A 15,979-nucleotide genomic window follows, 5' to 3' on the forward strand; every position below is an offset into this window, starting at 1 on the left:
GGGGCCCTGGGGTTGGGGAGGCATCACCCCAGCCTCCGTCTGCCTGTGCGTCTGTCCATGTGCCTCTTCTCACGCGGACGCGGTCACATGGGCGAGGGCCACGCGGACCTCTCTCTAACTTGACCTCTAGGGCGACCTGTGTCCAAATACGGTCGCTCCTGCGGTGCTGGGGGTGGGACGCCCACATGAATGAGGGACACACACACCTTCACCCCTAAGATCGTCACTGCATGACCTGCCGGTGGCTCGAGGGGACACGCGGGGCGGAGGGCCAAGGGCTGAGACACGTCTTTAGGGGCCAGAGAGCCGGGTGACCGGCCGGAGGCAGCGCGCGGCGGCGGGTGTCCACTTCCCTGGAAGCCTCGCGCAGGCCAGGCCGGGCTGCGGCGGTCCCCAATGTGGCCACGCGGTGGCGCTGCAGGACCGGATGGCAGACACGCAGGGGCGGCCTGTGGCCGAGCTGCTGGGCGGTAACGAGCCACCCAAACGCGGCCCGGCCCCAGGGGTCAGTGGACACCAGGCTTGGCCAGCCCGGGACCCTCTCCCCAGCTGGACGGGCACCTAGACTCTCCGTCGCCCATCCTGACCCTTGAGGCCACGCCCCTCCCTCCGCAGGCAGCTCAGGGCGCAGGGCCATACCCGAGGCCTCTCCCCACGGGACAGGCGCTCCCTTCCACCCCAGCTCCTGGCTGAGGCCCCGGGGCGTCTGGGTCCTGCCTGGAGGGCATCTAAGCCCCAGGGTGGCCATGTGCGACCCGGAGCTGTGCTGGGCCCCCCACGGCCGATGTGGAGCGGGCCCTGGAGGCCTGGGGCTCAGTGTCACCACAGGGTCCTGGAGAGGCTGAGGGGCAGAGCCCGTGGGGAGTGGGGGTGAGACTGGCTGTCGTGCTGCCTGGAGGAGGCGTCATGGGCGATTGCGGAGGCTGGAGGGCAGGAACGCCGCTCTCCTGGGAGCTGCTGGAAGCCGAGACCCTGGGGGTGCTGGCCAGCGCAGGGGGGATCCGCTGCAGCAGGCACAGGGCTGCATGTGGCTCCACTCGGCCCTTCCTCCTGGTGCCCCTGGTCACAGCCCGCCTGGCCCCTCTCTGGCCCCCACTGCCCTGCCACTGGCTGCCCCTCGTCCCTTAGCCGGGACGGCTCCTGCCCACCCCAAGGACCCTGCCTGGAGCCCCCAAGGAAACACACAAGCACCCAGGACCCCTCGCCGCAGCAGCACCCACCCGGCACGGGGGGCGGGGGGGGGGGGGCTTCTCCCGGAGGCCAAGGGGCCTCCCAGTGGCGGTGACGGGTGACCTCCCGCCCTGGGGGTCACTGGTGTCATGGGCAGCCCCTCACCACACCCAGGGCATCCACATCCTACGGCCGCCACTGTCACCTCTCATGTCCCCTTCCACGGCAGGTGGCACAGCCCTTTTCTGGGGGCTGCCCAGCCCCTGGGGTCAGGATCCTGACCCCCATTTCCTATCACAGGGGGCGACAGAGCCTGTCCCCAGGCCTCCTTAAGAAGCCACTGCCCGAAGGTGTGAGGTGACCCAGGACCCAGCCTGCAGGCTGGCGACCCGTCTTCAGCCCCCCCCCCCCCACAACTGCTCACGCCCACGTGGCCCTCATGCCGTTTTCCCAAAGACAAGCTGCCCTTCCCGCACGATTTCATCAGCGTTTATTGTCCATCACCGAGCTCCCGGTCACAGGGCAGTCCTGCGTCTCGTCCGTCTTCTCGAGTCTCATTCTGGTAGAATAAATAGGTAGTGGACCTTAGGGCAGGCTCCTGTGCCTGTAACTTCATGATTGAGTTTTCGCATCAGATCTGTGAAGACAGCCTCGCCGGGGGCAGCTCATGGTTTCGTCTCAAACAGAACTGCACACGAGCCTGGAACCTGGAGGGGACCCGCTCCATCTGTCAGACACTCCAGGAGGTTGGGGGTCCGTGCTGGAGCGCCCACGGACGCAGCGTGGGGCGTGGGACTTCTCTCCCAGAACCGTCTCCTGGCGGGAGCACGCAGGGCCGCGGGCAGGGCCCTCCTGCACCCGCCCGTCCAGCCCCAGTGCAGGCGCCAGCCCAGCACACCCAGGCCACGCGGCCGCCAAGCTCCGCCCGCCGGGACGCGGCAGCCAGGCGACCTCAGCGGGCGCACATTCACGATTATTGGCCTCTTGCTGGCGGAATTAGCGAAGCCACCTCGCTCCTCTGCGAATAACCCTGATTCCCAAATGCGTTTCAAACATCATCACTGAGGTGGTTTTGAGTTCCAGGTGCCGTCTCCGCACACCCTCCCGGGCCTCCATCGGCCGCGGCTGCTGCTCCCCTGCCATGGCACTCACACACACGGACACGCACGTCTGCACATGCCTGTGCACTTGCACATCTGCACATGATTGTGCACGTGTACACACGTGTATACACAGGCCTGTGCACTTGCTCACGCATAGACACGAGATACAGTGAGCAGTGAGGAGCTCTTATGCGTTATGGCTGCACAGTGGGGACAGGGACTGCAGGCAAGATGTCGTCTAACCAGACACTCTCAGGCCTCCAGCTGTGCCTCCCTGCGTGCACGTGTGTGACACGTGTGGCATGTGTGCGAGCACAGGCAGGAAGATCACGGACCTGGCTGCCGCCCTTCAGGGAAACGTGCCCGTGGCCTCAGGCGGTGGCTGAGTCACCAGAGACCTGCCTCCTGCCCAAGGCTGCAGGCCCCTTCTCTAGGGACCTGGTAACAGGGGCCCAAGCTCGAACCCAAGGCCGCGCCTGTGCCGGAGGATGGCTGCGCTGTGGGGGGTGGATTGAGCCCGGGGAGTTGGCGGGAGGCCCAGGTGCCAGCTCCTCCATCTCCTCGGTGCTGGTCTCGAACCCCAGCCCTCCCGCGGCCCGGAGCTGTCCCTGTGCACAGCGAGGCTGCGGCCGGCTGGGCACCCCCTGCTGGCGCGTGGCCGGGCTGTGCCGGCCCAGGGACCCCAGGCGGCCGAGCCTGGAGAAGCCGGGTCCGTCTTGGAGCTCGTGGAGCTCAGGCTTGGGTCCCGTGGAAAATAAAACGAGTGTTTCCGCTTCAAAACTCTCGGAAGAAAGGACAGGACAGGGAGGACGGGAGGAGCAGTGCCGGCGCCTCGGCCTCAGGCCGCGTCTCAGCGGGAAGTGACCGTGACATCACACCATCACGCTGCGGGGGGACTTCATGGGCCACGGCGCCACAGCGAGGACAGGCAGGCAGACAGCGCAGCCCGGAGCCTCGCAGCCAGGCCAGGACCGGTCCGGGCAGCGGCCCCTCTGTGCATGCGGCCTGGCCCGCGGGCGCCGCTATCTGATGCGCTTCTCCACGGAGTACACGGACATGTAGTAGTCGTTGCTGCCCACGGCCAGGTGAGGCTGCGAGGAGAGGGGGCGGGTGAGCGGGTGAGCGGGCCCAGGGGGGGCAGGTGCAGACGGGGCTGGGGCTGTGGCTTCCAGCAGAACCGTGCCCCCTCCCCCCGAGCTGGAACCCCCAAGCTGCCTGGTCCCTGAACCTCTCGGGGTTGCCCCAGGGATGCTCTGGGGATCCAATGGCGTGTCTTTCGGCAGAGCCGCATGCTAGCCTGTGACTGTGTGGATGCCTGTACACAGGACAAGCACGGGTCACGTGTGTGCGCGCATGTGTGTGTGTGCATGTGTGTGCGTGCATGCATGTGGTTGCCCAGAAGACTCCTCGGGGGCAATTCCTCCAGGGTGACATTAGTGCAGGTCAGAGGTGACGGGAGGGGGAGTGTCTCACGTTACTGCAGCCGGGCCCTCCCCGAGGACGGGGGGGTGCTGCCTCAGGGGCGGGGGTGGGGTGGGGGGGGTGGGGCCATGGCCCTGGATCCGGCGGGCGGAGGCCCAGGAAGGTGGGGGGCATGGCTGCAGCCCACCCGCTCGCTGCTGGCGCTCAGGAGCCCCGGTCCCTGCCTGCCGGGCGGGGGACAGACCCAGTGTGGGTGGAAGGCCAAGCAGCTGATGGCGCCGACGCGCTGGCCCATGAAGCCATCGTAGTACTTGATGCTGTTGATGAGCTCCCCGGTCCCGCTGTACACGGCGGTGAACTGGTTCACAGAGCCGCTGCAGGGGCAGAGGGGGGGCTGTCAGCGCCAACTCCGGGGGCGGGGCCTGGAGGGCGGGGTCTGCAGGAACAGGCCCAGCCTGCAGGAGGGGGGGGCGGGGGCGGGGGGGGGGCACCTACCAGGCGATGAGGTTGGCCTGGGGGTGGATGTCCAGGGCCGTGAGCCCCTTCACGATCTGCAGCACGCTCACAGACTCCGGCATCCGCGGGTCGAAGAAGCGCACGTCCCCGTTCACGCTGCCGAGAGGGGTCGCGGTGAGGGGAGGGGAAGCCAGCCCGCCAGCCGGGACGGGCACACGGAGGCTGCCTGGCGCCTCTTAGGCCCTGTGAGGCCCACCCACGACCCCGGCCGCCAGGCCCCGCGGGAGCAGCGAGGCCGCCGCAGGGCAGAGCGGGGGAGCGAGCACTTGCTGCGTTCCGTCCCCGGGGAGGGAGTGGGCTGTGGGGACACGGGCGGGGGGCAGGGGCGCTCTCCCCGGCCCGGCCCCGTGGGTGTCATTCCAAGAGGCACGCTCTGTGTTTACGATCACAGGGCAGACGGCGACCGTGACAGTAAATGACATCTGTTGTCCCTTTAACGGCAAGTGAATGTTCACTGCTCTCAGCACAGGAGGGACCGGCGGCCGAAACTGGGCTATGGGTGGACGACTGTGGTTCAGGCAGGGACCCCACAGCCAGGCGCCAGCGGAGGGCCTGTGAGCACTGAGGGGTGAGCCTCCCACCTGCTCCCTGCACCCCGGCCGCTCCAGCGGGAGGACCGAGCCAGCCCTGCCGTGCGGGGCGCCACCGCGGCTGGTGGACACCGGGACGTTCCCAGCGGGAAGCGCTCGCAGCTGCTCAGCCGTTACCTGACGCTCACGATGTGGCCCTCGGGGCGCTTCTGCAGGCAGGCCTTCACCACCCAGGCCGTGTGCTCCCGGAACGTCATGACGCGGCTGCGGGCAGAGCGGGGGACACAGGTCAGAGCCCCAGGCAGGCAGGCGGGGGACGCAGGACCAGGGTGCAATGTGCGCTGTCATTGGGCCGGTGGCGGACAGCGGACACCAGCTCCTCAGCACCCACACAGGTGCCCTCACCGGCTCATTGCCGGCCCCACCAGCGCCCATGCACGTGGTCCCGACGCCACAGCTGCTCACGTGCGACACAGAGGGGTAGGCAGCAGCCTCCCCAGGGAACTGAGCTCAGGAGGCAGCACCTGGACCCGGCCCGCCTCCCATGGCCCGTCCACGCTCACAGGGTGTGAGGCCTCTGCAGTGCCCTGGGCCCTGGGCTCACTTCGTCTGGGCCCAGCAGCCTGGCAGAGATGTGACCATGGGCCCCAGGGGCACCGGGTGGGTCGGGTGCAGCCACATTACCATTCGCTGAGGGCCATCCTCCGGTCGTAGACGCGGACGGAGCCGTCCCCTAGGCCAGCCACGATGAGGGACCGCTGGGAGTCGCAGGACAGGCTGGTCACGCAGCTGTCAGCGCCCGTGGGGATGTCCTAGGGCCGAGCACAGAGACCGGTGAGCCCCGCAGTGGCTGGGCGTGCCTGCCGCCAGGCCAGGGACTGCGCCTGCTCCACCGGGGAAGCGATGGAGCCCGCGGAGCCCAGGAGACCTGCAGGGCCGCTGGGAATTGAGTCAGGCCACTGGGGCCCCAATGACAAGCTGCACCAGGGCCCAGCCGGGAGCCACGCCGAGATGTGATCCCTGGGCGGCAGCCGGCAAACAGGCTGGTAACTGAGCCAATTAAACTTCCCAACGCCTCCCTCTTTCCTGGAAAGAAAGATGAGCCCTTGGGCAGTCGGAGCATTAGCTCTGCTAGAATGCCTGCTGTCAGGGAGGGCCTAGGCCCTAGGGGAGCTCCCGGCCCACACAGCACCCGCTCTCGTCTTGGCCGCTGTAAGTGCAGGAGGAGCAGAGAGAGGGTGGCGCAGGGAGGGGCAGAGCCTTCAGCCCTGGGGGTCGGGCCGGCACCTCCCGGAGGGCCAGGAATCCCCTGTACTCCGGTCTCTTTGTTAACAGGGAAAGTAAGAGGGACTTCAGGGAGCACAGAACCCGGCCATTAGTCCCTGGCTGCTCGGTGATCAGCATTTGGGATGAGCAGGGTCGGCCGGGCTGTCATGCTGGGCAGGGCGCCACCATGTGACCTGATCCAGATGCCAGCGGGTCTGAAGGCTCCCAGTGCCCAGGCCCCCTGTCCCCGCCCCCCCACCGGTCACTGACATGTCACAGCTGCTCAGTGACCTCATTGTGGGTTTTCCGCGGGGAGGGCGTGGGCGGGAGGAGGCGGGGGCCCCGAGCGGTCACCTGCACTTTCATCTCGCGGTCCGTGTCCCAGATCCGCACGATCCGCACATCCCCCGAGCTCATGAGGAGGCCGGTCTCCTGCTCCCAGTCCACCACCATCCCAGCACCTGGGGACAGACGGGCACAGCCTCACCTGGGAGCTCTGGGCAGACGCCACCCTGACACCCAGGACCCAGACCCACGCAGGCTCGGGCCGGGGCTCCCGGTGCACCCGTCCTGGGCGGGGCAACAGATCCCTGCGGCCCAGGCACTGCCAGAGGGACAGGCCCCACTCGGACTCTGTCCAGGATCCCTGGGCACGGCCGCTGGGAGCTCGGGGCCTGCGGTGCCTGCTGTGGGCGGGAGCCGGCAGTGCCTCCCCGAGGCTGGCCGGGCACCGGGCAGGGAGCTGCCTTCCCCGCGGGACGGGACAGCGGACGGACGAGCGACTACGGCACTGAGACCTCCCGGGAGGACTCTATTGAGGATAAGATTTAATGTGTTGTCGTTAACCCTCACCTGAGGGGATTTTCCCCACTCAGAGAGAGAGAGAGAGAGAGAGAGAGAGAGAGAGGGACATCGGCTTGAGAGACACTCTGACCAGTTGTCTCCGGCAGCGCCCTGAGCGGGCCGGGATTGACCCCTCAACCCTGCGGCCCTGGGCTGACACTCTAACCACTTGGCCACACTGGGGGCAGAATAAGATTTACTTTTAAATGTTTAGTTGCAAATGTTTTAAACACAGAGAAGAACACGGTAGAAACCCTGGTACCCACCGCCCCGATCTCACAGTTGCTAACATTTTGCTTTTTTTTTTTGAGAAGTTTTTAATGCCGGGGAGCCTCCCTTGGCTGCTCCGTCCTGGGACGAACCTCCCCCAGGCGGGCACCTCCCAGGGGTCACCTCCCGGGGGTCACCCGAGACGGGGCCTCTGCCTGCGGAAGCCTCTCATATACACACAGCCGCCAAGGCAGGCCCTGCCGCTCCTCCTCCCGGCTGCAGTGCCCACCCGCCGAGGCCCCCCAGGTCTGCGTCCTGCCATCCAGACTAGGTGGGCGGGGACGGTCCTTCCTCTGAGCGGCCCCTGCGGCCCCGCCTTCCTCTGGGGCCCCGCCCCCTCCTCTCCTCCCTCCCCTCACGCAGGCTTCACTGTAAGAGCTCTCAGTCGCGGGGTGAGTCCCAGGGCCCACAGGTGCTTCTTGTTCTCTCCCAGGGACACGCGGGCCCTACGCTGTGCTGCCTGCCGTGGAGAACGAGCCACTAAACAGATGAGGACAAACAGTCGCTGGGAGGCTGGTCAGGCCCTGGCCCCGGACAGGAATCACGTGTCACCCAGGCCGGGGGCTCCGTTGGTTGGAGCATTGCCTGTGCACCAAGACGTGGCCACCTGATCCCTGGCCGATCCCTGGCCGGGGCACATGTGGGGGCAACCAGGCTGTTACTCTAAGAACCAATACCGACGCACCTAGAAAAAGACTGACACTGGTGCCTGGTGGTAAGGCTCCGCCTCTTTGTAAGTCACCCACGTGGTGATGTGAAATGTACACAAAGCCCTCGCCGGGCGCTGGGCTGGGACAGGGCAGCACCGCACCCGCAAGCGCTACGAAGCTGCAAGTCGCAGACGCCCCTAGAGCCAGAGTCCCAGTGGGACCTGCCGACCAGCCTCCTGCGTGGGTGGTGCTGTCCCCACCCAGCCCCTCAGCACCCTTCCCGCCTCCTCCTGGGACACCATGCCCTCAGCACCCTCCCCGTCTCCTCCTGGGACACCATGCCCTCAGCACCCTCCCCGTCTCCTCCTGGGACACCATGCCCTCAGCACCCTCCCCGTCTCCTCCTGGGACACCATGCCCTCAGCACCCTCCCTGTCTCCTCCTGGGACACCATGCCCTCAGCACCCTCCCCGTCTCCTCCTGGGACACCATACCCTCAGCACCCTCCCCGCCTCCTCCTGGGACACCATGCCCTCAGCACCCTCCCCATCTCCTCCTGGGACACCATGCCCTCAGCACCCTCCCTGTCTCCTCCTGGGACACCATGCTCTCAGCACCCTCCCCGTCTCCTCCTGGGACACCATGCTCTCAGCACCCTCCCCATCTCCTCCTGGGACACCATGCCCTCAGCACCCTCCCCATCTCCTCCTGGGACACCATGCCCTCAGCACCCTCCCTGTCTCCTCCTGGGACAGCATCTGATGGGGCTTCCGCTCGCTGAGCCAGGCTCCCCAGGCTGTTCTCGCCCTTAGCCCTCAGCCCTCAGCCCTCAGCTGCTGCTGCCTGCGCTCAGGCGTTCATCAAGCCGTGCGGGTTTCTCCTTTGGGAACAGAGGCTGCCAGAGGCCCTGCGTGAACATCTCAGGGAAAAGGTTCTGTTTCGACGGTTTTGGTGGGAAAAACCTCGCACTGGAGCATCTGCTCTGGGACACGGCGCGTGCGCCCTGGGTCTGGGCCTGGGGCCTGGGGGGGCGGCCGAGGCCCTCGCCAGCAGATGGAGACCTGCTGTTCCCATTCCTGGGCCAGTGGGCGTGGCTTGGAGAAGACAGAGAATGCAGACCCTCCATGAACGCAGGGGGTGAGATGTGGAGCCACTGGGCTGGCACCCCCACCTGCGGAGGGAGGAGGCCCCGGAGGGCGGCCCTAGGGATGCTCCCTCTGGGCTGGGATTCGGCTCAGGGCTCCCGCTCCCTGACGTGCCCAGGGAAGCAGGTGCTCTCCGGCTAACGTCCTTGCATTGGACGGATCGGTGCGGATGGAACGAGGGAGAGCCCAGCCCTGACCCTCTGCCGCCCCGAAGGGCACCGCAGGCGCGGGGACAGGCGCCAGCAGAGAGGGCAGCGCCCACCGGCCCTGGGCGGCCGCGGGGCAGAGGGCACTCACCTCCCTGCTTACTGTGGTCAAGATAGATGGAGACCTTTCGGGCCAGACCTGCGAGGAGACAGGGACGTGGTCTGATGGAAGGCAAGCAGCCAGGCGCACTGACCCAACCAGACTGACCGACGGCCCAGAACACCAGGCAGCAGGGGAGGCGAGGGGAGGTACAGGTGGAGCGGCCGGCCTCGCCGCACCTGCTGACCGGGCAAGCGTTCACCTGACAAACGCCCCCCTCGGTCAGTAGGGCTTTGCCTCCAAACAGCCTGTGTCTGGACGGGAGGTGGGAGGTGCTGTGGCCACTGAGAGATGGGACCTCACACGGCACCGCACGTCCCTGTGCACGGGGCTGGGAATCGCCTCCGTGCAGGTGGGTGGCCGGGGCGGGGGGGTCCAGAGGGGGGACGAGGGGACGTTTCGGGGAGGTTCGTGGCCAGAAACACACATCGTTAGTGCGGCCAACGTGGCAGGAGCTGCCCGGCGGCTGCGCCAGGAGGCAGAGGGGGGCAGGGCGGCAGGGCCCCCGGAGACGGCGCTGGGCAGTCCTAGGTACAAGGCGAGGCCGAGACAGGGCCCGTCCCCGTCAGCTCCCGCCAGGCCTGCAGGGGCCCAGGCGACAGGGAAACGGCTGTGTGGCGGGTGGGTGCACGGCTGACAGTTTGTTTCTGAAAAGCATGGCTACGATTTAAACACACGCTGTGCTGCCGGCCTGGAGCTGTCCCTGCTGGCAGCCAGGTGCCCGCTCCAGAGTCGCCTTAAGGCGCTTGGATGGGGTGGGGGGAGGAGACAGGAGGGGACAGAGTGTGGATGGTGGGGGTGGGGGGTGGAGCAGAGAAGCCTCTGGCAGCAGCAGCACCGGGCAAGGGAGGGAGACAAGGGCCCCGGGAACCCAGACCCTGACAGCCTGACCCCAACCTGAACGTCTCTGCCGCGGGGCACAGCGAGCCGTGAGCCGAGGCCTCGGGACCCTTGCGATCCCTGACCTGCCTCCTGGAAGGGCAGCAGGCAGGCCTGGCACCCACTGCGCATGCGGCCGGGCGCCCCCACCCGACAGGCAGCGTGCAGAGCTGTGCCTGTGGGGTTGCGGCCAGCGCACCCTCAGCACGGGGGGGCCAGCCCAGCGCACCCTCAGCACGGGGGGGCCAGCCCAGCGCACCCTCAGCACAGGGGGGCCAGCCCAGCGCACCCTCAGCACGGGGGGGCCAGCCCAGCGCACCCTCAGCACAGGGCGGGTCAGGCGCGCGCACGGCCTCCAGCCCAGACACAAGCACACGCTGGTGACCACGGCACACTCACCACACAAGGGGGATTAATTTGGGTACAAAGAGCACAGAACGCAGTCCCCCAGCCCTGTCAGCTTTTCCCAGAGACACCCCCGCCAGCCAGGGATGAGGCTGAGGACAGGTGCACGCAGGCCAGGGACGCCCCAGGTCAGAGGTCAGCCCGACGGCCCCTACACCGCCGCCTCTCCCAGGCAGACGCGCTTGTGGAGACGGGGAAGCGGCCGGCTCACGGTTCCAGGCTTGGCCTTGACACTGACCTCGGTTCGTCGGCAGCATGTCCGAGAGCCCCTGCCACGCCGTCACCATTTCTGGATTCTTTTCCAAATCAGCAAAATTCTTCCAGACTCTGATGGCGCCGTCATCTTGGGGAGAGGAGAGACGGCGGTCAGCACGCAGGCCTGGCTCCCCTGCACGAGGAGGAGCACGAAGATGCCCTGCGCCTCGCGGAGGCCTGGTGGGAGCAGCGCCACCAGCAGGCTGTCCCCGTGGGTGCGCCTTCCCGAGGGGCCAGGGACCTTTGGGAGGAGCGATCAGTCGGGGGCCAGCCCTTCAGTCCCAGGGCTCGGAGCCCAGGAGGACACCCACCTCCTCCCTCACCCCAGCTCCGCGCTCCCCCACGACCTCTGCCCTCTGGGATGGAGGTGCTGGTAGATGGGCAGCGGCTTCTTAAGCCAGAAGCAGAGCCGTGTCTGAAGTGCTGCGGGAGGTGACGGTTCGCCAGGCGGCTTAGTGGGCAAACCAGGCTCCAGGGTGAGGCCGCAGTGCCAGCATTCAGACCAAACGGGAGAGGGGGACCCGCCACTGGTGTGGGTGACTGGAGGGACCGTGAGGTCGCCACCAGGCAGAGGGCCCCTGGCGACCCGTCTTCCTCCACCTCGCCTCGCAGGGGCTGCGTGGACAGAGGCTGCGGCGCCTTCCTGGGCAGGGACGCGCGGGTCCCAGAGGCGGACACCCTCCCTGGGCCCGACCGGCCCCGGGCACGGCTCCCGCTTCTGTGAGGGAAGCCCTTGGCCTCAGAAGCCTCCCGACTCCCGGGGACAGTGGCCTTCGCTGTGACTGCGGACGGCCCCTCTGCCAGCGACGGCCAGGGTCCGAGGAAGCTGCACTGCGCCGTCTCCAGGCCCCCGGCCGGCCCCGCGTGCACACGCTCACCTGTGGCCGTGAGCAGCAGCGAGCAGTCCTGGCCGTTGAGGTACTCCATGGCGGTGACCCGCGTGTACCGAGGGTTCCCGTTGTGGAAGTAGTCCAGCTTCTCCCCTTTCTCCCAGTCCCAGAAGCTCCAGGGAGCAAGAGAGGGACACGATGGAACCAGGGACACCGCCTCCAGGACGGCCGTCATGGCCACACTGCGTCCCCCCCCCCACCGGTGCTGTGTGCACACACTCCCTGCCCCTACCCCCTCACCCTTGTGCACACACTCCCCCCCATTACACCGGTGCCGTGTACACACACTCCCCCCCCTTACACCGGTGCCGTGTGCACACACTCCCCCCCTTACACCGGTGCCGTGTGCACACAGTCCCCGCCCCTCCCCCTCACCCTTGTGCACACACTTCCCCCCATTACACCGGTGCCGTGTGCACACACTCCCCCCCTTACACCGGTGCCGTGTGCACACACTCCCCCCCCCTTACACCGGTGCCGTGTGCACACACTTCCCCCCATTACACCGGTGCCATGTGCACACACTCCCCCCCTTACACCGGTGCCGTGTGCACACACTTCCCCCCCCCCTTACACCGGTGCCGTGTGCACACACTTCCCCCCATTACACCGGTGCCGTGTGCACACACCCCCCCCCTTACACCGGTGCCGTGTGCACACACTCCCCCCCCCTTACACCGGTGCCGTGTGCACACACTTCCCCCCATTACACCGGTGCCGTGTGCACACACTCCCCCCCTTACACCGGTGCCGTGTGCACACGCTCCTCCCCCTTACACCGGTGCCATGTGCACATGCTCCTCCCCTTACACTGGTGCCGTGTGCACACGCTCCCCCTCCTTACACTGGTGCCGTGTGCACACACTCCCCGCTCCCTACCCCCTCACCCGTGTGCACACACTCACCAGATGCTGTCCTTGTCCGCGACAGCCACACAGGGCGTGAAGGGGTGGAACTTGACCACGGAGGGGACGCCGGGGTTCCTGTTCAGGAAGATCTGGTCGTCCAGCCGCGTGATGCCTGCGCAAGGGACGCACGGCGGCCTCAGCCACAGCCAGACGCGGGCCTGCACCCGGGCCTGGGGCGGGCCGCTCCCCCTCTGAAATGTCAAACGCAGGAGCCGCACTCGTGGGGGCGGGAACCCCAGGGCCCCCCAGCCTCTCGTGCGCGTCGGCCGCCTCACCCCTCTGGATGAGCTGCTGCGCCTGCCTCCGCACACGGCTGTTGCGCAGAAACCGCCACTCCCGCTCCTTGCGGATCTGACTCTCCAGGTCGTGCTCCTCCGGGATCTGCAAGCGCAACACCCGCCATCAGACACTGATCGGCCAGAACCAGGCCCGTTCCCCGCACGCCGCACAGAGGCTGGTCCGGCCCCTGCAGCCCTCAGGCCCGGCCCAGGTTCCTTCTCTGGTTAGAGGCCATGGATGGGGCGTGGCCGGAGCCGGGCCCCTGGGGCGCTGGTCCTTCTGGGAGCACGGCCGTGGCGGAGTCGGGAGGGCCGAGCGCAGACCCGGAGTCCACGCCGCCAGCCCAAACTCCTTCGCAGCCGCCTCTAGTCCGTGGCTCCTGCAGCCTTTCCTTCAGAAGGCTCCTGCTTCTTGTATCTTATTCTCCTCCTGGAGGCCCAGGGCACGGATTCGCGCACGGGCGGGGACACGGGAGGCTGGCCAGCTGGCCCACCCCCTCCTGGTGGAGGGGCATTTGCATATCAGCCTTTTCTGACGTAGGATTAAAGGAACCGGCGCCTCGCCTGGGCCACCAAGGTTTCCTTCCCGACGTTTCGTGGTCCCCATTCAGGGCTGACTCGCTCTGGCCCGTTCCTGCAGGTGTGAGGGGCTGCGGCCCACTGTCCCCTCCCCCCCGAACCCAGTGTCTTAGTTGAGAATGGACAGCCCACTGCTCCAGACCATCCTGGCTCTGGGTCCCGCTGGCCTGCCACCGGGGTGGCCTGCCACCACGTCACGTGTCCCGACCGCCTGGGCTGCGCGGTGAGCCTCGCCATGAGACCGTGCGTCCCAGCCACGACCACGCCCCCGTCCGGGCTATTCCGGCCTCTGCTTTCCTCGTGCATCGGAGACGAGGCTGCCGGTTCTTAAAAGCCTGTTGGGACTTCGATGGAGACCGTATTGACTTAGAACACCAATTTAGGGAAGACGTTGAGTCTTTCAACCACGAACAGGCTCCCCATTGACTCAGGGCGGATCTCCTCCCAGTGCCCGTACTTCTCGGCATGTGGCTCTGGCACGCGATGTTCTTTGGGGTTTGTATCTAAATATTCCGTGTTTCTCTGGGTGCCACTGGGAACGTGTGATTTCATACAGAAGCACGAGTCTGTCCTGACGCTGCGCCCGGCAGCTTGGAATCACTTCCTCCAGCAGCACACACCGAGGACCTGGGCTTCCGCACACACGACAGGGCCATCTGCACACAGGTCTGCCCCCCCCGAACCCCCCACGGCTTCCCGCCTGGCCGCCTGCCCCTGCTTCTCAGGAAACCACTGTCTTCTGCCAACGCCCCCAGGTGCCTGCGAGGGAAGCCCCGCCTACCCCAGCCGGCCCAGCGCGGTTACTGGGAAGGGACTCGGAGTCCTGCCCACCCTCGCTCTGCAGCTGTGGAGGCGCCCCTGGCTTCCCCTGCTCTATTGGAATAGTCCTCACAGGAGCATGTAAAACGCGGGGCCCACCTGCCGTCCTGGGACAGAGCCCCTGGTCACCGGCATGTGACCGTGTTCTATTGGCTGCGGCTGCTTTGCTAATCAGGTGAGGACTTGGGGCCCATGGTACGAGGGACACTGGCTTGTAGCTATTTACTCTCGCAACGCCCTTAACAGGTGTGGGACCAGCGGGAGGCTCCCGCGTGGGACAGGGCACGAGGCTGGCACGCCCAGGGGCTGAGCACAAATCCCATACCCTTCGTCATCAGAACAAAGTTCAACGCGTCTTCTTTAAAGCACACGACAGACCGTGCCTAATGTTCTTTCTGAAGCAGGTGTGAGCTCTGGGAGGGGTGTGGGGAGGGGGTGTGAGCTCTGGGAGGCGTGTGGGGAGGGGGTGTGAGCTCTGGGAGGCGTGTGGGGAGGGGGTGTGAGCTCTGGGAGGCTTGTGGGGAGGGGGTGGTCTCCTCCATTGAAGGGGGGCCCTGTCCGGGAAGCTCCTCTTGGCCACTCGGACCTGGGAGAAGTCCCTGCGACGTGAACAAACCAGCAAACGCGGTCGCTCCCGCCATGTGCCTGGGACTCGGCCTTGCTAACCAGTGTCACGTGACGACAGCTCTGCTGTGAGCACGCAGGTCCTGAGACCGAGGCATCTGGGGGGGTCTTCATTCCTGAGGTGCGATCCCAGCCTTGAGCTATTTCTAATTCCCCTGGGACACAGGTTACTAGAAAAGTTCCCATTGCATTTCATCACGCACATGTGCCATTACACAGCTAGTTAAATCAATGCAATCACCGCACACCTGTGCATACCACCTGGGAAAAATAGGAAAATGAAAAAAATAAAACAAAACAACAGCCCTGGCCGGTTTGGCTCAGTGGATAGAGTGTCAGCCTGAGGACTGAAAGGTCCCAGGTTCGATTCCGGTCAAGGGCACACGCCCGGGTTGTGGGCTCAATCCCCAGTGGGGGACCTGCAGGAGGCAGCCGATCCATGATTCTCTCTCATCATGGATGTTTCCATCTCTCTCTCCCTTTTCCTTCCTCTCCGAAATCAATAAAACTATATTTTAAAAAAATCCTAAAAAACAGCAAAACAACAAAATGAGATACAACACGCTTTTAGCAAAGATCTCCAATGAACGTAACAGGAAATCTGCGAAGTCCTGAGGCCTCCAGGTCAGCTGCACCCGGAACTGCAGACACAGAGTCTTTCACGCCAACGTCGGGCGCCACCTGAAGCCCGGCACCGGGGCTGTTCCCACGGGCGTGGCAGCCGAGGGACAATCCGTGTGCACGCGACGGCGACAGCCCGATGCCCCCGAGGGCCCAGTGCGGAGAGGACACTTCCTGCCGGACCTCATGCCCACGCTCTGGGGGCCGCACGGCGCATCAGGCCAGGCCCTGGCTGCTGGCCCACCCCCGCCCCCGGGAACCAGACCCGCTCGGCAGACAGGACGCTCAGGCGGGCGGCTTCCTGCCCCGTCTGAGACAGGGCCGGCCGCGCCCCAGGCCGCGCACCTTCATGACGGGCTGCGCAAAGTACCGGGCGCTCCAGTCGCAGAAGCCCGTCTGCATCGCGGCCGAGATGAAGCTCTTGTGTCCGGTGTCGTCTGGGTCGTCGGCGGACTTCCAGGTGCAGGGGGGGTGAGGCGGGGGAAAGAGACAAGTGAGCC

The 15,979-nt window shown here is 66.4% G+C and overlaps 1 protein-coding gene across 2 annotated transcripts in view; it reads right to left on the minus strand.

Annotated features, from left to right (window-relative positions):
• Positions 1-1,643: 1,643 nt before the first annotated feature.
• Positions 1,644-15,979, minus strand: part of RPTOR (regulatory associated protein of MTOR complex 1) — a 78,317-nt gene continuing 63,981 nt past the window's right edge. Inside the window, exons 24-35 of one of the 2 annotated variants that reach the window (XM_036340134.1) lie at positions 15,825-15,932; positions 12,834-12,939; positions 12,556-12,670; positions 11,639-11,763; positions 10,744-10,848; positions 9,213-9,260; positions 6,362-6,468; positions 5,426-5,553; positions 4,919-5,005; positions 4,191-4,307; positions 3,940-4,069; positions 1,644-3,364 (exon numbers count right to left, since the gene is read on the minus strand). In XM_036340134.1, coding sequence (XP_036196027.1) covers positions 3,296-3,364; positions 3,940-4,069; positions 4,191-4,307; positions 4,919-5,005; positions 5,426-5,553; positions 6,362-6,468; positions 9,213-9,260; positions 10,744-10,848; positions 11,639-11,763; positions 12,556-12,670; positions 12,834-12,939; positions 15,825-15,932 — 1,245 coding nt within the window. In that variant the 3' untranslated portion in view covers positions 1,644-3,295. The remainder of the gene's footprint in view (positions 3,365-3,939; positions 4,070-4,190; positions 4,308-4,918; positions 5,006-5,425; positions 5,554-6,361; positions 6,469-9,212; positions 9,261-10,743; positions 10,849-11,638; positions 11,764-12,555; positions 12,671-12,833; positions 12,940-15,824; positions 15,933-15,979) is intronic. The other variant, XM_036340136.1, reaches the window with a different exon arrangement.

This window comes from Myotis myotis, unplaced genomic scaffold, assembly GCF_014108235.1.
Source record: "Myotis myotis isolate mMyoMyo1 unplaced genomic scaffold, mMyoMyo1.p scaffold_m19_p_17, whole genome shotgun sequence".
Taxonomy (NCBI): domain Eukaryota; kingdom Metazoa; phylum Chordata; class Mammalia; order Chiroptera; family Vespertilionidae; genus Myotis; species Myotis myotis.